General features: G+C 41.8%; 1 protein-coding gene across 1 annotated transcript; it reads left to right on the top strand.

Moving 5' to 3' along the window:
* The first annotated feature begins 538 nt into the window (after positions 1-538).
* LOC119164429 (papilin) lies at positions 539-23909 on the top strand. The gene is made up of 8 exons (XM_037416620.2): positions 539-784; positions 11184-11369; positions 12573-12740; positions 15432-15596; positions 17364-17549; positions 20798-20977; positions 22349-22513; positions 23633-23909. Exons 1-8 carry the CDS (start codon positions 709-711, stop codon positions 23818-23820), a joined length of 1314 nt encoding a protein of 437 aa, XP_037272517.2. The 5' UTR covers positions 539-708; the 3' UTR covers positions 23821-23909.
* The last annotated feature ends 558 nt before the right edge of the window (positions 23910-24467 follow it).

Here is a 24467-nt window from a genome sequence, read left to right on the forward strand (position 1 = left end):
GATCAAAAAATAACATACTGTTTAATTGGCCACACCTTAACGATGGCACTAGACACACCATTTTATACAGTGTTGATCCACATAGGGTCATTACGCATTCGTTGGCCAGAGCGCCTAATGGTGTAGACCTTAATTCAGGGACTGTAATTCTTGTTTAGTTACTAGGAGAACCACAAGACGAATGCAATTTCATTGCCATGACCACTTAGACGGCAAAAAAGACGTAAAAAAACAAGGAGTGAGCAAAGCTATTGAAAAGAAAGAGATTTCACGCGCAATAGCAAGTGGGGAAAGGTGCAAGATTCCCAGAGAAGCACAAAACACGGGCAAACACTTTCTCACCCACCTCCTGCGGACACCTTTCACGCGCGGGATTGCGACATTGGCATTGTGCTGCCAAGACGGGAGACGCATTTGGACTCGGAGGCGGTGCGCTAACTCGAAATAAAGCAAACACGCCGACCACATGAAAAAAATGATAAAGGCGCTTGAATGTGGCAGAGAAGGGTACGGAGAAGGGAGCGGTTGAAAGGAATAACGAATACGCGCGAGAGACTTCACTTGCTGCGGCGAGCAAAACGCTCCAGGAGTTCGGAGGGTGCCCAGCGGTGGCGAGCGTGCCCGACGGGAGGGAAGCCTTATAATATACATCGGGCCAGACCGCGTCGAGGAACGGGGTGGGGAACCCCGCTCGAGCCGCCGAGAAGGATGCGAGTCACCGCGCGTTGGATGCTCTCCGTTCTCCTTGCGGCACTCGCGGACTGCTTGGAGTACGAGACGCTCTGTGAGTACGCTCGATGAGTTGTTGCTTGGTTCTTGCGCTTTCGTGTTTTGTGGGTAGACATTTTTTGTTGTACGCGCACGTTGAACGAGCATGCTCACGTGCGATTGTGTTTCGCGAGGGAAAGTTGACAGGATGATTTAGTTGAAGTTGTTCCTTCCGGAACTCTTGTGAATGTGCGCGTTTCCGAGTGTTCGTGCGATTCACTCGTACATGCTATAGTTTTATACGTCACGGAATTCACCTAACCACCCAAGTAGCGAACCAGCCGATAAACTAGGTGGTAAACTAGGCTCACACCTTCGTGAATATCACTAAAAGTTATCTATATGTGCACGATGCGCTCATATTGTTACGGGCTTTGTGCAGTTTAAGGGAAATGAGCACCGAGGCACAAAGGCAGTGGAAGTATTGAAAACAAAAGTCTGTCTTATATTTTCTTCGCAAGCTTTACTCCATATTTTTGTTTATTATTTCAACTGGCTGTGACCAGTGACGCTATGTACCAGTTCGTAACTGCCGGAGTAGTAACCGATAGACATGCGCTAACAAATTGCCAGATTTTTTTGTGCCCGTCTCACAATTTTCGTATAAATATTTAACACAAATAATTTCTTCAACAAGTGTTTGTTTTTTCATCACAATCTAAACGCAGGTGTTGATTGCTCTGCCCCTAATTTTTTTTTTGGGGTAGGGGGTAATGTGCAGCTAGGAATTTATACTCACCACTGTATATAGCATCACGACTTTAGGTTACTATCAGCCTAATAATTCAGTTATATGTGAACATATTGTATAACCAAAACTTTGCCACCAATATGTCTTTTCTTAATATGCCAAACACATCATCAGGGGCAATAGAGTTTTGTGTATTCAAAATAGCAGCTTTTATACGAATGCACATTCACTTGTTTTTGTAGTCGTATAACTAAGAAGTGAATATCATTCTATCAATTTAAATATGTGCTACATTTTTTCATTTCTGAAAGTATTCATGAGAGCTAAAGTCTATCATCATTGCTTGGGCTCCAGAGTAATAGAACTGGCACATAATGTATACTCAAATACGTTGTTAATTTACATGAATTGTATATCAAACGCATCCACTGACTCGCACGGAATGCGTCGAAGGAGTGACTGAAATCTGCCAGATGCCGTGGTGGCTGGTGACCCAGTTTCTGTCTGTATCGAGCGCTGCAGCCGGAAACACGAGTTGCATGGCCCTTTTTCTCCGATGTCGCAAACTTATCTTTACGAAACAGTTCCTCATTTGGCGTCCTTTGCCTTAGCGTAAAGGCTTCAGCATATACTTCTCTGTGCCACGAGACTCGTTCGCATACGTCGCCTGGTTTGGCAGTCGGCATCCAAGCCAAACTCTCACTTCTGCTAAAGGTGTGAAACATGCTGTTTGTCTTCTTTACAGAGCCGGGATATCAACAAAACCACCTATTTTTTTTTTTGCTCTGCTTTATGTAGAGTGGTAATATGGAGTATTTAGTAGGTTGCAACATTCTATGTTTGAATTATGTGATAACTGTGATATACAAAAATATTAACACAAGCTCTTCCAGAATTCCGCAGACAAAAGTTGACCACAGATATTTTAAAAGAAAGGCGATTATATGCGAAAATTTGGTATAGCCGAAAGTTTGTCGTCAGTATGTCTCATTTTATTTGTCCAGTATGTCTTCCGAGGTCATCAAAAGGTGTACTGTCACAACGGCTGCTTTCATATATTGGACTACTCCAAAGCACAGTCATTTTTTCATGCTAAGTAATATTTTGTATATTGGAAATGTTCAAAAGAGCACTCACTGGAAATTCTTAGGAATTTTACTTCTATTGAAGGACAGCAAGTCTTGAGCAACGAAGTTAAGACCGATGATAGCGGCGAACATGGCGTACTAGTTCTGACCATGTAATTCACATTGGTGTATATGTAAACTAATAAATTTTAATACATGGTTGACGAATACAGCCAAGTAACCATAGACAAACTTGCTATTGATATATTTTTAGCGTGGATGATAATGGCTAGACGAAACCGAAGTTCTTTCGTTCTATATTAGCAAGAACGGCTAGCACTTAGGTCACGTAAATGGGGGCAAACATGGCTCTTCGCCAGATGTGGTAGTGGTGTATTTATTACACACACACACACACACACACACACACACACACACACACACACACACACACACACACACACACACACACACACACACACACAGAGACACACACACACACACACACACATACACACACACACACACACCCGCACGCACGCACGCGCACTAAGCCATGAAGACTACATTAACACATGAAGATGCTACCAAAATAAGGTAAATTCCACTAACCAGCTCAGGTCCATGACATTTGAACAAGGTCACACACGACTGACAATCACCACTTATGATTTCTGGACAGACATAACCAATAAATGGTCACAGACTTATTTGAGCTACGAAGACTAAACCGGTCATGTGTCTCCACTCTGTTACGGCGTTTCACGACTTAGCACCCATCGCGCTCAGCATACCGCGACCTTCAATGAGCATGCCTAGGCTGTCAATTGTGCTCAGCATGTTCTGGTATCCCACAATATGCCACCTATTGCAATCACAATTTGAGAGCGTTCCACAACACGCCACCTAACGCACCTATCATGTTCGGGCGACCCTCAATACGCCACAAATTATGCACAGCATGACGTGGCGTTCCACAGTATTTTTTTTTTCATTTCACTGAGCATAATATGGAGTTCCACAATATGCTATTTTACTCAGCACACTGACAATTCCACGATATGCAACAAACTGCCAGCTGTGTTTTCCAGGGCTCCACAATATGATATAAACTTGATGTACTGTAAATCTGTCTAAGTACACCGCCGCGTGTAACGAATAGATATTGTATGACGATTTCAAGCACAAGGTGCCTTAGAAAGACTGTATTTGGCGTCTAGCACTGCTAAATTCACGCCGAGATACTATCCAGTCATCCTTGAGTTTGCCCTAGCCGTAGGTTTTAAACGTGAGATATCGTATTGTTACGGCACCAGCATGGTATGTCCTACATAGATACAAAATACAGGGAACTAACCCAAGCAATTTTGCTTCACTTTCTCGCCAAATGGTTCCACAGGGTGTTTTTGTCCCTCGTTCAGCGCAACTACACGGCATTGTGCGAAATAAACGCTATAAGAAAATGAATTATTCAAGCTGCTCAGTGACGAAGTGCACAGTACTTATTCGCGCAGTATATCTGGGAAAGCAGCTAAGTGCGAAATGTGAATAACAAACGCAGGTGGCGTATTCAAAAACAGGGAGAGCATTCTCTTAATTTCTATATATATACACTACTAAAATACTTCAAACCCGCATTACTTGGTGGTTGACAAAGAACGTGATAAAAAGAAGTTAGTTCTATGCTGGCACCATAAAAAAGTGCTTCTCATTCGGGATTGTATTACTTGGTGTATTATATATCACGCGTATTAAGAGTATTGCTTGCCGCAGCCTGCAGCTTTCTTTCGTTGAGCATGACGTCACAGGCGTGCTCTTCGTCGAGAGTCGCTGAATATACATAGAGGCAACGTGTAGAACGAATTTACCTAAACAAATAAAGTGCGCACTCAGTTACTATTAGTAAAGCATGATTATTGAAAAAAATATGCAACAGAAGGACAAAGTCACGACACACCCTGTACTTGCTTGATAGACACAACAATCAATACAAACGTTAAGAGATCAGGAAAGACAAAAGAAAAGCCAGGAGCGCAAGTTGCTAATTGAAAAAATGAAAGTGCAGAACCTTATGAAAGGGGCTTAAAATGCGAACATAATTACCGGCTACCAGGGTGTGTTTTCTCACGTAACTACATCAGTGGTTAAGCCTCACGTAATCAATTGATGAGTCAATCAGTCAGTGTTGGATACGTTTTATGGTCTTGTCGGAAACTAACTTGTCTGCACTTCTCTGCCGTAAACATGCTTCTTTTTCACTTACTCTACCATTCTTTCTATTGTCAAGGAAACCACGATGATAATACAAATTAAAAGAAAAACCTAAACTGCCTTTCCCGTAGGCAAGGATTCGTGCAACCTCTCTTGAGATCTGTTTCCTTTTTAAACGCCTCAAGTGTTTCTCTCTTCTTTATTTCTTTTATTTGTTTTTGTTCTTAGTCCATGTTTACTTTCTGTCTCCTTCCCTCCAGACTCAACTTGCTATAAGAAAACACAGGAAATATGAAAATATTGTTAATGATGCCTGAAAATCATATATATATATATATATATATATATATATATATATATATATATATATATATATATATTATGAAGCAAACATGACCCCCTCGGCCCCCCGTATTTGCACAAAAATTTGCGACCACGCCTTATACTTTTGAACATCGTACGTGTCAAAGCCATGAAATAATGTTAAAGCACGCCGTAACGCCCCGCTCAAAACTGCCTTGGACCACCTTGCGTTTCTGAACAGGTACCTTCACTTGAGCGAACGCAGATTTATTCAATTTTTCTAAACATAAACATTACCTTTGCGACGCAGAATAAAACCCACGTTTTCGAACTTTACTGCGCCACACCTTAGCGCTTCAACTACGACGACGTGCTTATTGGAAACACCTTCAAGATAAATATAACCACTTGAGAAAAGCCACCGCAACAAGTTGATGGCAGCCTACGCAGAGATACTGAACTGACACCCTTGCAAATGATAGAAGTATGACCTTGCACCCGGCAGCGCCAATTGACACGGCGTGCTTTACGAGTGCCTTTTGCTCTACACAGCGAAAACATGGCGTCGTGCCAAGAGCCGCCGTATCGATGGCTCGTATAGGCGTTGCACGCACGACCGACGTGCTAGCCAAACTACTCGCTTCGGCTTCTGTTCTTTACTTTCGTTTTACTACGTAGTCTTAGAGTATGGCCGTGTCGGAAGCAACTCGCCTCAACTGTCTCTGTGTACGATATGGGAACCGCCAACTTCCGTGTTCTTTTACGATGGTCTCGATCCCTGATCGTGCGAAAGACGCCACGCGGCGTAGTTGAGCTGACGTGACAGCTGTCAGAGGCAAGGTCAAGTTACGCAGGTCACGCCTGATTTATCGACGCTTTGTCCCGTTGCATAAGTACACGACACCCACGATATGCTTATGCCTCTCTCTCACGTAACATTGATTTTGCGTTTAATTACACTTATTGTAGTGCCTGAGTCTCTTTTCGATTACGTAACGTTTATTATTTCGATTACGTAATGGTTATCTGAGAGTATGAATGAGGGTATCCTCGGAAGTGAGCAACAAAGAAAGTGAAGGCAGTACGCAGGCTTGTACTCATTGTTCTGAAATGCATTTATACAATGTGCTAAAACAATTATGACATTCATATCTTCTATTTGCGCAATGCTTGTATTTAAGAAATTCAATTTAGGAGCCGTCGTCTTGAAGTGAAACCCAATTTTTTAGCTGTTAATATTTTTATACTCAATCCATGAGTGTGTGTCTGACGGCACCTCTGGTATCCCTGCTGAGTAAGTGGATCTCACTGCAAAAAAAAAAAACACACAGAACTAATTGTCCTCCATGGTCATCTCTATACACCGTTCAACTTTTGACCACTAATATAAAAAGTGACGTGTTATAAGCCAGTTGTCATAAAATTGAAGACCTGGCATACCTACACATGTGTCCTGAATATTGTGTATGTGTAGGCATTACAGACGTGATATTTATGCCATGCGTACGACTAAGTAAATGAAATATGTGACAGAATGTTGCTTGAGACGTTGCTGTGGCAGTATGATGTACATGCATACACAACATGATTGGCAGAATACATAGGTAGTATTGTCCTTGCATAATTAGGTGATAAAGCATTCGAAACAATCAATGCAATAATCAGTATGTAATGCATGTAATGCATGTTCTGTATTTTGTAGGGCAATGCATTACATAAGGAATGCAGCAGTATGTAATGGCATACAAGCCTGTGTAGCATGAAGAGCATGGATCTTACGATAGGATCGTCATTTTCAATCAACTATACGACTGCAGAAACTTATTGTAACACGAATATCGTATTTTAAATTTGATCACTTGCACACTAAAGCATGCCGTTTTATGAAAAATATGACATTATGCCTTAGCATATGAATTCAGTACGTATCATACTAAATGACGTAGTGGTCGATTACCTGAGGTATCAAAATTGTCATGGCACGTTTTCTTTTTTAGTAACAAATATTCGTCATCTCGTACATTACATACCTCAGGCATGTAGACGTTTAGTCGCATGATAGTATTGAGTTGTTTTGTTATGCCGGAGGTATTTAACTGCGCGTGACAACAAATTCTTGTCATTGCATGTCACAATATTTCAGGCTTGACATCTCTATATCATTTTAGCCACAAATGAATTCTCATAATATCAATTACTTTAATAAAAGACTTGTACCGCGCATCGTAATGTGCGTGCATGTAATAACACATTATTCATTCATATAATACGTATGATGCGTTCAATATCGCTGTCGTGTATGAATAAATAACGTTTGCTATTATATTGGTCTTTCATCGGCCGAGTTACTGTATACTGCTATGCGTACAATTGTGCTCGTGGGTGTGCGATAGTGTTATTTTCTTGTGTTGTCATTGTGTTGTCAGTTTTGCGTCTAACGATGTGCATGTCAAAAAGGTCTGAGCTATGTTTAGTTTGAGTTAAAATTATATGCCGATGCGGTAGAGAAGCCTAAATGCATGTTGAGTATTTCATGCAGTTAGAAGCAGTATACCTTGTGGTCCCTTTAATTGTCCACTTTGGCAAAAATGAATAAGGCAAGGCGGACATGACCATGGCGACATGTCTGCCGAGGTGTAAATTAAACATGGAGTGCATAATTTTGCTGTTTCTGTTCAATTATCTGAAAGTGTGCATTGGTGTGCTAAAGTTCCTCAAAAAAGCAAAGCTTTTACTTTCGCACCAAACAGCTGACTGATACACCGAACTGAATTTTAAAAAAAAAACGAAATGACGGAACAAGTTCTGTTATCAAATATATTCACATGCGTTTACCTGGTCACCGTCAACCAGTATATGCAGCCTGGCGACTATCTGCAACGCCGTACGACAGTGATCATGTCCAGCTGAATTCATTGGGAGAAAATAGCTACGTAAGAATTGATTTAAACTTTCAGCGACCACCTGTACGCCAAAACTTTTTTTTTTCCACTGTGGTCAGTGTGGCTTGTTGTACTAATGACGCCAAAAGACACGCCCGACGCAGAACGAGAAGCCGTCCTGCGTTCTCTTGTGTGACGCAAACCGGTTTACGCATTTCCAAATATGCTGTCTGAAACTGGATAGCGATTTCTTATGGAACGTCCAAGATGTCGTCAAAGTTTTATTACTTTTTTATGCTTTGTTATGACCTGCTTTAGAGAATTATTGCGAGCAACAAAAGCTCCCTGTTTACAAATAGCAGTCTGTGTTTCTGTGTAACCACTCAAGTCTAGCAACTGTTAAATCGGCCGAATTGAAGTGAAATAAAGCAGGAGGCTCCAGCTGACACGACAGAGCATGCGGCAACATGAACACTTTACTGTATACGCTTGTCTCACCTTGCAGCTTGCCGGTATGTACAATTCTAAGATATCCTCTGTGTAGAACTTTTAGGCAAAGTAATGATCACAGGAGTGCTGTGATCATCACAGGAGTGCTGTCTCTAGGTGCGCCAGGTGAGATTATTGCAAAAAGCAAGCGCGGGCACTCAACCCCACGCCCCAGTTTGTTTATGTCGTTTGCAGTGAACTTGTTGAATGTTGACAAGAGTAGAGATACTACGAGGAATACCATACGAGTTTTATCGAAATGACTTTTGTGCCCTAGTTTAGGAATATGAAGAACACGCGATGTGAGAATATGCAATTTGCGCTCGCTTTTGATCGACCATGCCCTTCTCTCTATCATTTTCGTCTTTTCCCTTTGAGCTACACGTTGCAACTGACCGCTACCATGTCGCCCCAGTCTTACGTTGCCTCGAGCAATTGTCGCTACTCGAGTATTATAGGAGCGACGCCCATGGACGTCACTCCTATAAACATACAGAACTCTTGTTATTGAGGAGCACTTACCATCTCTCTCTGTCAGATTATTAAACGTTGCGGGCTTCCACCTACTATATATCGTTTCAGCGTGATCCTTCCTCTTCTTAGATGTCCTGCGCTCCTTCTTTATTTCTGTTCTCATTATAACACTTGCCTCACTGCGGTGCAACGGGACAACACATTCTGTGTGATGTGACTGACGTCAACCTTTGGCAGTTGCTCCTTGTTGATTCGTAGCGGCAATAGTACGTTGCCCTCATGAACGTTGCGAACACAATGCAGACGGTAGGCGTCGCTGACGTGGTGTAGCGTTAACTCACTCAGCAAAGCTCTGCCGATGAAGCATCGCTCCGTCGACAGGAAGGAACGCCTGCCGTATTCTTGGCTCAACATGGGTAGAATGCTTTTATTTTGCTGATGGGAGCAGAAAAGCCTCGGTTGGTTTGCTAAAGCGAAACATGATCTGGAGTGACTTTGCGCTCTTGAAGTCGAAGCATTTCTGTGCGAACTGCAAGCACATTTGCATCTATCTATCTATCTATCTATCTATCTATCTATCTATCTATCTATCTATCTATCTATCTATCTATCTATCTATCTATCTATCTATCTATCTATCTATCTATCTATCTATCTATCTATCTATCTATCTATCTATCTATCTATCTATCTTTCTATCTATCTATCTATCTATCTATCTATCTATCTATCTATCTATCTATCTATCTATCTAATCACTCACGCTTGGGTGCTCTCGTGATCACCCCCTTAACTTGGCGTGAACCAAAACTAGCATGTTAAGGTAAGCTCGTTTGACGAATAGAACGTGCTAGTCAAAAATAAGAACAGTGTGCCAATCCCGTTGAGTACACCATCAAAACACTTCTCGTCAATCCGTGGGTATGTGCCAGTGGTATGCGGTATGCGGGTATGTGCCGCAGGTGATTGGCACTTTGTATCTCCCTTGGAATGACGAGAACACATATGAAAGCATTTCTCGCACAAAGAGTTTTTCATGCACACGCAGACAAAGCCGACTCTATTATTCCCCGTAAAAAAAAAGACGACGAACTTTGACCACAGCGTCATGTAGTGGTGCACCTTCTGATATTTTACGCTGTTGAAACACAGGCACATACAAAAATACGCACCTTTAAACACGCGCCTAGACTCTTTTTTCTCTGCCAGGTATCCAGGCCCTACCACAATTTTAAAAAAAAATGCGTTATTCAACACGGGCGTAAAACCATTTATCACATGTTGATGTCATCATAACACGTCACCATGACGTAGCAGATAGTCGTAGGTTTGACACTCTCATGGCGTCGCTACATAATATATTTGGTTGATTAAACTTGGGCCGATTCTGCTTTCGTTGTAGCAGGTTGAGTTGACCGTTAAAAACACAATGCGAATATGAGAGATGCCCTAGTAGAGGGCTGCTTTAATGCGCACCTATATCTAAGCACTGGGGCCTATAGCGTTCACACCTCAACAGAATATGGCTGTTGCAGCCGGACATCGATCACATGACCTGCGGCACAGCAGTGGAGCACTGTAACCACTGAGCACCGTAAGCATGGTGGGTCAACTAGACGAAGCAAATAAAAAGAGAAAGTTGCAGTGATGTGCACGCTGCCCGCCATTCTTGAGATGTTGCGAAAGCACGTCCGTTGCACAACTCTTTCCGTGGGTGGGGCTAGTGGTCCAATTCAAGCAAAAATAGAAAAGTATGACGGCATTCGCTTTCGAGTCTACTGAGCCGGATGCATCATGGCCTTGTGTGTTCTTTTTACTCGACGTGGTGCTGGCTTATGTTACGTCAGAGATGTCTCACTACTTTTGATGACAAGGATGTTAATGCGAAGACAGGCAGGCAGGCGTCCACTGTCACCAAACACTGCTGTGAATGGCAGTGCCGACTCCTGACAGTACGACTTTCAACAGAGTCGTGTGTCTGACGCAACCGGCACCACTATTTCGACTCCTAAAGACATGGCTAATGTCCCTAGCGCAGCGTTCCAAGACGTTCATTCCAAGCAGCGTGCACGTTCACTGTGTGAAGGGTGTCACTAGAAAATGTTTGTCAGTGGTACATAGATTATTTTTCCAAAAAGCCTTCTCTATTCTATCTCTCTTGAATTCTCTCATGTTCTAAGTATTCATAGTATTCATGATTCGTAATGTGGTGGTAACACTGTTTAAATGTTTTTGCGTCTATTGATAACGTTGTGAGCAATATGTACCAGGAAACAAGAAAGTGCGCCTTCCTCGCAGGGGGGCCAAAGAACCCGAACACAAAATGCTACGATGCTGTAGGATACCATCCGTGCAAAGTGGCGGCAGCCGGGTCGAAGTGGCATTTCGACATGCAGACAAAGAACTGCCTGAAGAGCCAGTTTTGCGCCGAAGACAACAACAACTTCCACACCAAGACGGAGTGCGAATACGCCTGTCCTGCTTGTGAGTATGCCAGCCTTGTTAGCGTAATCTCCACGGTTCCTTAGAAAGTGGAGGTATGGGTGCTGTGGCTAGGCAGCGATGAAGACGGAGGGTGGGGGGTGGGTATAAGAGGGGTGTTTATAGGCGGCTCGTTGGCCAAGTATTTTATGATGTACTAAGGTGTACTATGTTGTTCATACTCTATTCATGGATGGCAGGTATGCCAGGTATTCTAAGGTGTACTAAGGTGTACAATAGTGTGCATATTCTGTTCATAGGCGGCTGCTATCGCAGGTATTCTCTGTTGTACTAAGGTGTAATATGGTGTGTATAGTCTATTCATAAGCGAGTGGTATGTCGGGTACTCTATGATGTGCTAAGGTGCACTATGGTGTCCATATTCTATTCATTTCCGGCTGGTACGGCAGGCATTTTTATGAAGTGCTTTAAGGTGTACTATGATGTACATGTGCTTTTCATAGGCGGCTTATATGTAATTTTTGCTGTAATGTTCAATTGACAAGCGAGAGTTTAAGGGAGAGCGGGAAGGAGGGCGCACGAGGAAGACACGATCGATAGTTGATTAGGGCTATTCAGCAAATAGAGGGCTTGTTAAAAAAAAACTTCCGGGCAACTGCTGACTTTCAATAACGGGATACTCCAAGAAGAAAAACATTGCAGAAAAAAGTTATCGCTGATTGGATGGGTATCTGCCATCACAACCATTAAAATTTTTGTTCGTATGAGCAACAACTGATATTCTCCTTTCTTTTCCAAGCGCTTACCTGCGATATATTCAAAACACATACACACAGTATTCAAAACAGTATAAAAAAATGAAAGGGGAAAGAAAGATGATGCTAAATCAATATTCCTTATGTCAGGTTAGCAGTTCTTTTCGCGAGATATGACTTTAGAGTTTACTGAATGTGTAGTTGACTTTTACATTACCGAAAGGAACGTAATTTATTGATACCATTCAAACAGCAGACGCTTTTCGTATCAAAAACTTGGGTTGTTGCGGCACTTTTGGAACAGATCTCTGTCTTCGCGTTTCCGTGCATGTGGCCTGTGTAATCTATTACCATTGCGAAGCGAAAGACTGTAAACCCAACTAATACACCAAGTCCCACGATTGACGGCGTGGAAGTACCACTAGAAGACACCTATGACAAGCAATATTGTTGCCTTCAGACTTACACTTGGCACGCAATTTTTCTGCAGATTCATTCTGCCTGTTCGAGAAAGCTGAAGTTGCTTGTGCCAACAGTACTGGGCAAAGTCAATGGTATTTTGACCAGCATACCAGTCGGTGCAAGAAATCCGTGAAATGCGTCACAGGAGGCAACGCTTTCATCTCGAGATCTGAATGCGTCTCGAAATGCCGAGCAGGTGAGTAGAGTTATTTTACTTGGGGCTAGAACACATTATACCGAAGCAGGATGTTACCCATGAGATTCATGAACAGACAGAAAAAATTGGGATTTTGACGGTAGACAGACAAGTACACCTTCGCAGGATTATTTGGCAGTTGTGAAAAAAATGGCAGCATATCCACGGAGTGAATGATGGAGAGTGGGGCGAAGCATTTGTCCGTCCATGCGTCCGTCTGTGTGACCGTCCATGCGTCTGTTTGTGCGCCCGTCCCTGCGTTCTTTCATGCATTCGCCCCTGCGTCCGTTCATGCGTCGATCCATGCATCTATTTGTGTGTCCGTTCGTTCATCTATTCAACACTCCAAGTCCCACCATCTCGCATCTTTTTATCATATATTCCCCATATAGAAGCACCGCCATCCAGCGGACATTCCAAGGACTAAACGAGAGGTGGCACACGCACACTTTCTTACGGCCTGCGCTTTGGGTCCACTTCCCACCTTTAACCACCTCGAGTTCATGGTATATGCTAGTTCACTGTATTCATGGCACTGCGACCAAACGCTCGCTAAACCTTTCGAAAACCAAGGAGGTTACGCCCAGCGAGTATAACGTAGCAACCTTTCCCTGTCAGATAGGGCTCAATTTACATGCCAATGGCTGCTAATGAGAAATGAGAGACGGGAGAATTCGGCTTTTACTTTCTTACGGCTTGCGCTTCGTATCTACTTCTCATTTTTAACCACCTTGAGTTCATTCATGGTATATACAAGTTCATTGTATTCATGGCACTGCGGCTCAACGCTCGCTAAACCTTTCTAAAGCTAAGGAGGTTACACCCAGCGAGTATAATGTAGCATCCCTTTCTTGTCCGATAGTGCTCAATGTACATGCCAATGGCTGCTAATGGGGATCGCAGCGTGCGCGTTGACTAAAAGCCGAATGCTCATGTCTCTCATTCCCCATTAGCAGCCATTGGCATGTACATTGAGCACTATTTTTTATTGTTAAACAACGCACAGAAGAAATCTCTCACTGGCACCACCTTGAAGGTCAAGTGTTATACCTATTTCGTGTATGTGCCGCTGGTGGTTACATACGAGGGACGCCCAAGCCACGCCATAAGGAGCTTCGCCCCTAAAAAAAATGCATACCATCTTGAGACTTTTCTCGCACAATCTGATCTCACGCCTGCATCCTCTTGTTTGCAATCCCTTGTTGGCACTTGCATCCCCTTGTTTATTATGCAGTCAGTAGCGGCAATATATCAGCGCTAGTAAATAAATTCGCTGGGAAATGCACAAATTTTCTATTGTGAGCATAGCGGCCATGATATTTCTCAGTTAATTTTCGCAAGGCATAGTTGTTTTGAACGTCACGTAACTAAATGACTTGAGCACTGCTACGGAGAAAAATATTGTCAATAAGTGAGAAGGGCAGGGTGATTAGTTGCAATACGAACTATGCAGGTTATATGGCCACCGTCACAGTCCGTCAGCAGCTTTTTCTGTTGAAATTCTTAGAAGTGTAAGAGTCACAGTGTTTTTCACGCTGCTGATAAAATATTTTCTTTACAACCGCCGTTTTTTTAGGATCATGCGCTTGATAAATAATGTGGTAAACCAGTATTAACTTTCTGCTTAGTCTATACATTTTGTATAAACTAAATGAGTGTAATGAAAAGTGTACACGTGACCACAGGTTCTGCTGTGTACTCCTGTAGATGTACAAGTTTCGTTTTCCAGCCATTGTAAGAAATGATACGCTGTGCCACTCTAAGGTCCAGTGAAAGTTAAGCTGTGTGTGTTCGTAATAGTTTACCTAGTGTCATTTCCGTCTTGTTTCCGGTATGTATAATGGTTTTGAGTATCAAAGGCTGTCGTAAGCATGCTCTGTCTGAGAAAGATTTTATTTTGCCACATGCTTTCTTGAAAGTCATGTTCCAGTCTGCATATAAGAAGGAAAGTGCTCTTATAAAGGCGTGGAAGTATTTGAAACTGCAAAAATGATGACAGAATTGGTTATAAATTCATTGATATCATTCTCTGATTTGCAAGTTTTGACCCTGGTTTCTTTTTTAATAGTTTGACAATTTATTCTTCGAATAAAAACTCTTCATTACCAACCTTTTTATAGACATGAATGTGGCTCTAGGTGATTCACACAATCCTGTACTGAAAGAGTGGTGCTCTATATATTACAACGAACCTGTACAATGGAAAATAAAATGCACATACGTAAAAGGGTTGTCTTTAGCACAGATGTACATGCGGCAAAAATTAGTATAACTTTTAAGCGTAAATCTCCACAGGAACAAATGCTATATTCGAAAGGGTCCGTTCATCTTTTTACCTGGCTTTATTGAAAATTATGTGCCTTTGTATACATCTGTACAAAGTTCATTGCATCTCAGTGGCGCGTGCTGACACCTTTCCGTGGCCTTCGCAACCAAGCCTGTCTGAATCTTCATCGCTCAGTATGAAGCGGAGATCAAACTTTATTGATGCAATGATAAAAAATGGGCAGTTCCTTTTAGTGTCAATGGTCAAGCACCTCCATAGAGTGTATATTTACAAAATGGAGCACACGTCAGTATAAATGACCACAGTGTTCTGAGCAGGGCTGCTTAACCAATGATGACTTCAAATGACCATGATTTGCTGAGAATTGGTAACCCAACCACTGATTTTGTGTTTTCTTTGTGCAGTCGATGTGTGTGATGCACCAAGACCAGCGGAGATTTGCGACAGTGGACAACGAACTGTTTGGTACTATGACAAAGACAAAGGAGACTGTATCAAAGACGTCAACTGCCACAACAGAGGCAACAACTTCCCCAGCCTGAAAGAGTGCCGGAGAGTTTGCACGAGACGTAAGTCATTGGCATGGCTCTCACTTCTTGCCTTGTTGGTACTGCACATACTAATGGCTTGCACACAGATTTGGGAAGTCGGTTCAATACAGGGGCATTCGCGTTGTCACATCTGTGTATTTCCCATTCCTCTTGCCTCATCTCCAAAAGTCTCGACGCTAAATACTGAGAATACGTAAGCCGTGTTTTTGAAGTTGGACAGGGGCTTCTCTGGGTACTAGATTAGGTCACGGTAATGCGGTTCCTCTATAGGTTAACGGTATTTTTTTGTTTTTCTTCTTGAGGCGTTCAGTTACCGACTACGTCAGGTTCGAAAACTTGCCTGTATATCACTTGTTATCACTGATTCCATGTACAGACTTGGGAAGACACGGACTTGGGAAGTCGGGTCAATACAGGGGCATTCGCGTTGTCGCATCTGTGTATTTCCCATTCCTCTTGCCTCATCTCCAAAAGTCTCGGCGCTAAATACTGAGAATACGTAAGCCGTGTTCTCGAAGTTGGACAGGGGCTTCTCTGGGTACTAAATTAGGTCAAGGTAATGCGGTTCATCTATAGGTTAACGGTATCTTTTTTTGTTTTTCTTCTTTAGGCGTTCAGTCACCGACTACGTCAGGTTCGAAAACTTGCCTGTATTTCACTTGTTATCACTGATTCCATGTACATTTCTCCTTGAGCAATTGTCTTCTTTCTCAGATTGTTTTATTTCATTCTCAATGCACCTTTTCCCAGCACACTTCAGACCAATCATTCACATCTATCAGATTGATCGCGGTCTATGAAGTCGTAGAGCAGACTTAATTCACCATCTTAAGGCATAAGTAATATTTTAACATCCTATATCTTAATGACCTTCATATGAAGGTGTGTAGCTGACAGATTTTAACGAGCTACAATTGTAACTTTGGCTTTAAGGTGCAAAAAAATGAATACCTTGATCAAACACTCGCAATTATTGTTTATTGAATATGAAAACTGGTACAACACCCTAGATAGCACGTCTTTACATAAGGAACCTGGCCGCTTGTCAATTACATTCCATTTCCTCACTTTTATATGTGACAAGCAAAAGATAAACACATCTTATGGTCTAGTCCCTTGTTCATTCCTGTAAAGAGCGCCTAAATCACGACAAAAAAAAAAGCTTGAGCGTAAACATACTACTTCAGGAGTGTTTAATAGTGCGAGGCGCATCAGCGGTTGTTGAAGAATGTGGCTGAAACCCTTTCAAGTCCACTTTAAATATCTAACAAAAGCATCTTGCCATTATCACTTCTAAATTAGAGGAATTTCGTAATGCGGACGGGTTGTACTTTTTTTTGTGAGAACGAGTGAGCTGTAATGTTTTGTACGTCAAATGTCATGAAAAAGATTTTAATGTTACAATGCACGTAGGCTTCTGTACCTTTTTGAAATACCCTTACGCGAATACGAATTAAGAACAAAGCATTAGCACCGCTAACACTGATGATGCGCTAGCTGCCGACAACTAGAGTGCCTTAGAACCAAACCAAACAGCCTTGATCATTTTGGCTCAACGTGTGCGGCTAAAAAAGTCATGTGTTGTTCAGCCATTTATTTGCAGATGTCCATCTATAGAAATCGAATTGAGTAAAATGTCTGACCTTCCGTTATATTCTCCTCTTCTTGGATGTGCACTTGTACATTCAAATTTGCATATTCAGCATTCCCGGCGTGCTTAAGGAATACTACTTGTTTTCGATCATTGGTTAAAATGATGCGTATCTTCTTTCTGGACACCTTCAGGTGTAGCGCCAGTGCTTAAGCCCAGCAAGGTCTGCTACACGTTTCCCCCAACGCATGGCTGCGGTCGATTGGCCGAGAGGTGGGTCTACAACCTGGACTCCAAAAAATGCGAGCGCATGTTCGTTTGTCCCAAGTCCGGTAACAGCTTCATTCGGAGGAGCAACTGCGAATACAGCTGCCCAACAGGTGAGCATTGTGCAAGTGTTCGCTACAGCCTTCGCTGCGCACGGTGACTTGCAGGTGTTATGGTTATCTCAAATATTTCTAAATTTTAGATGCTTAGAGAATACGACACTGGTGTGGACACATAAGAACTTTATGTAGTTCCAGTAACGAAAAACTAAACTTTATGTCTGTTATACGGCCCCTAATGTAGGTGACGGTCGGGCTCAACGACTAAGTCCGCCGGTGAAATAGAATGTTAACTACAGTTTATGTCAATCGGGCTCTATGAGCATAGCCTTCTTATTTGCTAGCATAGCTGGAAGTCTAGCTTCGGATTCTCTTGGTGCATGGCTCAACCGTGTCATATGACGACAAATGACCAAGCGCGTATCAATAGAAAGCTTCAGAATACCGTTCGCAAAGCACCCGGAAGTAGCGTTGCGGGCGTCACTTTACGGAAACCCGCAAGAGGTTAGAGTACGACTCATGTGTAATGCAGAGGCCTACGCTATTCTCAAACTGTCTATTGGCCGTTTCAAACTATCCGTTTCAAACTGCCTGGTGCAAATGCAGTTACGTGCTCACTACACAATAAATGTTCACTTTGGGAATGATGGAATGTCCCTCTACGCGTTCCTGAAGCAACTCGTGAACCTAAACGCCCTGTAACGCGTGGGCCTTAGAATACACATTCGTTGCGGAATTTACGGGTTTCGACGCCTGGCCCGATTTTACGGTTCTGCCATGCAATAGTACATGCATTAAGAAGACTCCTTCAACCAAATGAAGTTGATGATGTTTTTTTTTTGCTAATCAGCTTCAAGCAATGCTTCAATGCAACTGTGATAGTTTTATAAACTCATAATCAAAGCCATGAAAGGAAAAAAAATCATGGCTGTGTTGTAAAGTCCATGCTTGTCTCGCAGATGGCGTGGGTTTAATCCTTACTTGGACCCAAGAATATTTAAAAATTACACATATTTCATATTACACTCTAATATTATTATACATGTTATACATATATAGTATTTATACATATCAGGAAATTTATAGTTACAGTGATCAAGAATCTTTAAATACTGCCCTAGCAACGCTACAAACGTGGTGTGAAAATTGGCAGATGACAATTAATTATAAAAAAACAGTAGCAATGCGAGTTACGCGCAAGAAACAGCCGCTTCTGTTTACCTATAACGTCAATGGTCATGCGTTATCTGAAGTCACTAAACACAAATATTTAGGACTCATACTCACATCAAACTTAAAATGGAATGAACCCATAGAATATATTGAAAGAAATGCAATGAAAAAGCTTGGCTATTTGCGAAGGAGGCTTGTTAATGCCACACCACACATCAAACTTCTCGCGTACAAAACCTTCATTAGACTAGTATTAGAATATGGAGCTGCAGTGTGGGATCCCTTTACCAAGTTCAATAATATGTCAGATTTGTTTTTATTTGTTATAGTTTGCATAGTTCCCCATCACTTCTACTAATTAAAGCGGATCTCGAAAAACTACAGGAGAGAAGAAGAATGGAGAGGCTGAAACTTTTTAACCTCATTTTCCACAACAAAACTGGTATCAACAAAGCAGTGCACATTCCACAAATGAGTGAATATGCTGTGCACTCACATCATCCAAAGAAAGTTTTAGATTACGTAAACCGCACAGACACATTCAGGTATTCATTCTTTCCAAGAACTCCCCTTGAGTGGAATTGCCTATCACCCGATCCTGTACAGTGTCCAACAGTTGATTTATTTCTACATGCTCTCAATAACCACTAACAGTTTTTTTGTACAGTCATGTAGCCCAGAGTTACGCAATGCTTCCATTTTTTAGTACGTTTCAGTCAGCAAAGCTACGCCATTGTTGTAATGTATTTCTTTAGTTTTTTCTAAATTAATACAAAATTGTTGAATTGTAACCACTGTCAGTATGCTGTGTGATGTCAATTATGTTTTTTGTAGTAATCATTTCTGTATGCCCATTCTTGCTTAAGACCTGGTAAACAGGTCAGCAGTATGTAATAAATAAAGAAATAAATAAATAAATAAATAAATAAATAAATATTTGAATAATCTTAATTTTTCAGCCTCGGCTTCCATCACGATAATTTTTTTGCACGCACTCATGCACGATGACGCCAACGCCGAGATTTACATAAAACGAGTGATTCAGCGCTCTCGCTTTAAAGTTTCAGTTGCAGGTAGTAGTCCTTGCACTAGGGGTCGGGTAGTGGCGCTTGCATATCCCCATTCGCGTGCCCCGGAGTTTTCCTTACGTGAGCATTCTCCGCTTTCTCGATGCCATGTGAAACGAAGCAAGAGGTTTAGATTTGATCTACCTCGTGCCACGACTATTCCGATCAAATCTGTTTCTTGTATGCAATTTCTGTTGCTGCCGATATATGTTAATGATGGACATATTTTTCTTTGTGACCTATGTCGGCTCTGTAATAGGCAGCTCTTATTTTAATCCGTTCTTTTTCTTTTACGTTGCATTTACTTCAAACTGAATAGCGAAATTCCTAAAGCTGTAGGCGTATGGAAGAAAGAAAAGAACACATCCACGCCGTTTTTCAATAAGTAAACCACCACTGCAGACCCATAGCCGCGCATGGGCCGAGAGACATGTCGTCAAGCTACGCCCACGGAGAGAGACAGCATACGCACGCGCAGCACCATCTGCACGGCATGGCGCGAGTAGCACAACCTACAAAAGGCCGTGATTATACCGGGTGTGCCACGGCCAGTTATGCGCATTCATTTCTTGTGCTCGAATTTGGACATCATAACAATAATAGTGGTGGTATATAGTTCCGAAACAACAATATGATAATGGGAGACGTCATAGTAAAGGGCACCGAACATTTCGACCATTGAGGGCTCTTTAGCCAGCACCTAAATCGAAGCACACAGGTCTCAAGCTTTTCGCCTCCATCGAAACTGTGGCCGCCGACGCCGGGTATCGATCCCGTGACATGCGCTGAATTTGTTCATGTTTGCATGGCCTGTGACAGGCCGCACTTTGACTACCCTGTCTAAGCCAACAAAATTCCAAGGGCCTTTCATGAAGGCCTTGCAAAACCGTAAGATTGACCACCTTCGCTGTTTCTCACGCTCTTCACGGCTAGTGTGAACTCTTTATATTTTAGCAGCCTTTTCGTACAACCTGCACCGGTGCCTGATTGCGTGAAATGGAAGATAGCAAAAATGTCATTGGTCACTGCTACCCTCAATAATATACGCTTTTGCGTTTACAGAGGCCTACTGCAGTTACCCGAAGCCGTCCCTGGATCCAGCCTGTGCTAACCACCCTCCTGCGAAACACACCTGGTACTACAACCCGGAAACGCGCGAGTGTCTATTGGGTGCCGCCTGCCACTTGGCCAGGGGCAATGCTTTCCCCACCCGGGAAAGGTGCAGCCGGATATGCAGAAGCCGTGAGTGACGCACTTACATCCCCGGCTTCCGTCAATTCATTGAATGCTGGCAATGTACTTTCCGCAGTAGACCGAGCCAGCTAAGGCGGTTGGGTGCTCCCAAATTCAGGAGACGTAAATGCAAATCCAACATACCACTGGTACGCGTGTACGCAATTAGCCATTATGGACAGTTATGTTTTAATTCCTAAATTTGGTAAACATTGTTTAGTCTTTAATGCAGACACAGAAATACAGAGTAAGGCAGTAAACAGATCACAATATATTTTCGACAATAAAATCTAAAAAGCGCATTTTTTGCAAGTGTTCAGTGTACCATACCAGTTTGCTTGTTGTTATGTTATGCTTGTTGAAAGAATTTGTTTTGAAATCCTAAGGTTTGTTGAAGACTGAGAGCTTCCTGCCTTGGTTTTGTAGTTATAATTCAGGAAAGTGACAAACCTGGCCTTCAGTAAGTAGTGCACCGCGAAAATGCAGTAACATTGATATGTAAATACTGTAATTACGGCGTGCCACGGCAGCAAATGCATTATGAAGCGATAATAATACTATGCATACTTTATATTACTTCGCACCCCACGCAGAGATATAGAGCAGCAATTAGTTAAACATCCCCAGAAAAAAATATCTAGACTGATCTTTAACAGTGGTTCTACTGCAACCTCGTTCGATGGGTGTTTTTGCAGTCCATTGGCCTTGAATTGAAGCGATGAGAGAGATTGGCTGATGGACAACATAAATTCAGCACTCATTTTCAAAACCCCTTCAATTAATAACACGCAGAAGAATATTTTCGATACATAGTCGCAAGAAAGGAGTTCAAGAAAGACTTCTTTTATAAATTTTTATTTTGTAATACAACCCCAGCGAGGATGTGGAAACTGCTATATTTCATGACACACACTATAGTTTGCTATTCTGGCACTCACCAAAAAATCTCTGTTTTACTAAACTGCTAAAGCTTACAAAACCCATCATATCTGTGTCAAATCTGATCGTTTCACGCAGTCGTAGCTGGATGCATGCCTAACGTTTGGAGAGACGTGCAATTTCAACATTTAGGTGTGGCGATGCCTTCTTAGCAACCGATTACCTAGCAGCTTCGCTATCAAGTTTATCTTGTCATTTATTAGAGCCCATATAATCCACCGTCCTCACAGTCGTAAAACTACATACCTCCTTATTTATCAGTCATGATAATCTGTGTCAAGATTGTTCCCGTGAAACCGAAATGTTCAAACATTTAAGAGGTGGTTGCGGTGCATTAAGAGCATTAGTGATTATCAGTGAACGCACCAAATTACTTTATACGTTCTCTACAGCCTACATATATTACGAACAAAGACCTTTATTTTTATTTTACTGTTCTAGGGGACGTCTGCTTCGAGCCTCCAAACCCGCCTCTATGTCCGGGAAAGGAGAAGACCGTGTACATCTACGATGCAGTGAAGAGGAAATGCGAGAAGTCTCGAGGGTGCCATTTTCGCGGCAACAATTTCCCCTCGGCAGAGGAATGCAGCAAAACCTGCGAACGACGTGAGTACCGGCTTCTGGTGCTCCCTGGTATTTCCGCCTAGTGTGGAAGCGCTTTGTAATACTATGTTTGACCGAAATACTCACGAAATGCTTGAATATAAACTCTCGTGATATTTTGAACATGCCAATGTAATAAAGCTCACATGTTCCTTTATTGTTCTTTTCACGGAACTGTAGAACAGATACTTGTCAAATTGGACAATAATTCTTAATAAGCAAAATATGCGATGCAGTAACCAAACCGCAATCAATACAAATACAAGAGATATACATATCTTGTATATCAGCCTTGAAGTGGACTCCACGTAGCTCTCGCTACATTAACTAAAACCTTTTTTAGTTGGGTTAACTAAAACGTTGTTTAATATGTGCCACCTTTTGCTGCAAACAACTACAAATGGCGCCAAATCCCACTACAACAACAGGTAGTTTAGGTGGAAAGGAAAAAATAAGCAATGTATAATTGTTAATATTACCATATCCTTGAGCTGCAGTACCTTCACGTGGCACTTTTTCACATGGCACTTTTTGATGCTTCAAGAGTGCGCATGATTTTGATTTTGTTTAGTACATGAAACTGAATATTTGGTGCGTTAGAAGTGCTTGTATTACATATACTGCGAAATTACTAACCTTTTTAGGCAAAGTTCTTTTAGAAAACACACTAAATGCCTTTCAAAAAATTTGTTTATTATTTGACCGCTATGCGATTTTCGACAACGCTAATTTACGACTAGAAATTTCAGTGTAGCACTAACGGATTAGAACTTCTCGAAAAATCTTTGCAAAATTTTCGATCAACTGTCAGTCAGCCAAGTAAAATAAAAAAATACACAATGGTACAAAGTTACAGTGATGTTGCGCTTTAGCTGAAGAAGCATCATTATATCTGCTTGAAATAGACCTTGAAGTGTTGTTTTTTACTAGGTCTCTACATATTAACCTATCTTGCTTGGTAATGCTCCCGATGTCATTGTTGTCCAGTATAACATGTATTCCTTTATATTATCACGCAAGAAATATCAGTATGTGAAAAGAATGATACGATTATGACTGTTGTTGCTTTTTCAAATACCGTTTTCTTAGGGGGTATTTACAACCCCTACGCATTCGTTGCAGATCGCTCTCCCGAGGACTGCCACCATTGGCCGAACCGCGGACCGTGCTACAACTTCCATTTCAAGTGGTACTTCGACCCGTACCACAAGGACTGCTTCCAGTTTTTGTATGGTGGTTGCAATGGTGGTCCTAATCTATTCGACTCTAAAGCAGAATGCGTGGGAGTTTGTGTTCGTGAATATCTTTGACAGCACTTTAAAACAATATCAGTTGGTAAGACGATGCTGATTTGGTGAGATGGAAGATAATAAAAGTTAATTTATATTGGTTGCCTATATATATCATTGCGCTTTTGTAGCAATTCCTCTGACCAAAACAAATCAGTAAGCCAACTGCAAACTAAATAGTTTAAGACTTTTGTCGGAGCCTAAAAATATTGATTGTCCTGAAACAAATACCATATGTTTGACGGCAAATATTGAATGCAATTTAATTTAGTTCGTTTAGTGAAATCTTGGCAACACGCTGCTGCCAGATTTAATGGCCTATCATACTTAGTGAAAGTGTTTCCTAAAGACAGCAAAAAAATAAAGAGCCCACAATAACATTTTTGTATATATGCGTAATTATCTGATGTTATTTATATTGCACATAAGGTCAGAGTCACTAAGATCTATTTTAACAGCTCTTTTTCCAGCAGTAGCTGTTCACTTGCGCAGTTTTCATAAGCCTAAGTACAATAGTGGTGCTTAAACGGAACATATTTATCGGTGTTTATTTTTGAGGTATGGCATGCTTGTTCCAATGCGGACTTGCAATGCAACATTTATACTAAAATAAACCCTCAGTACTGCTATGTAGTATTGAGAGCTTAAGTATATAAATTAGCATAGTC

The sequence above is a fragment of the Rhipicephalus microplus genome, chromosome 8 (genome assembly GCF_043290135.1).
Source record: "Rhipicephalus microplus isolate Deutch F79 chromosome 8, USDA_Rmic, whole genome shotgun sequence".
Lineage (NCBI taxonomy): Eukaryota > Metazoa > Arthropoda > Arachnida > Ixodida > Ixodidae > Rhipicephalus > Rhipicephalus microplus.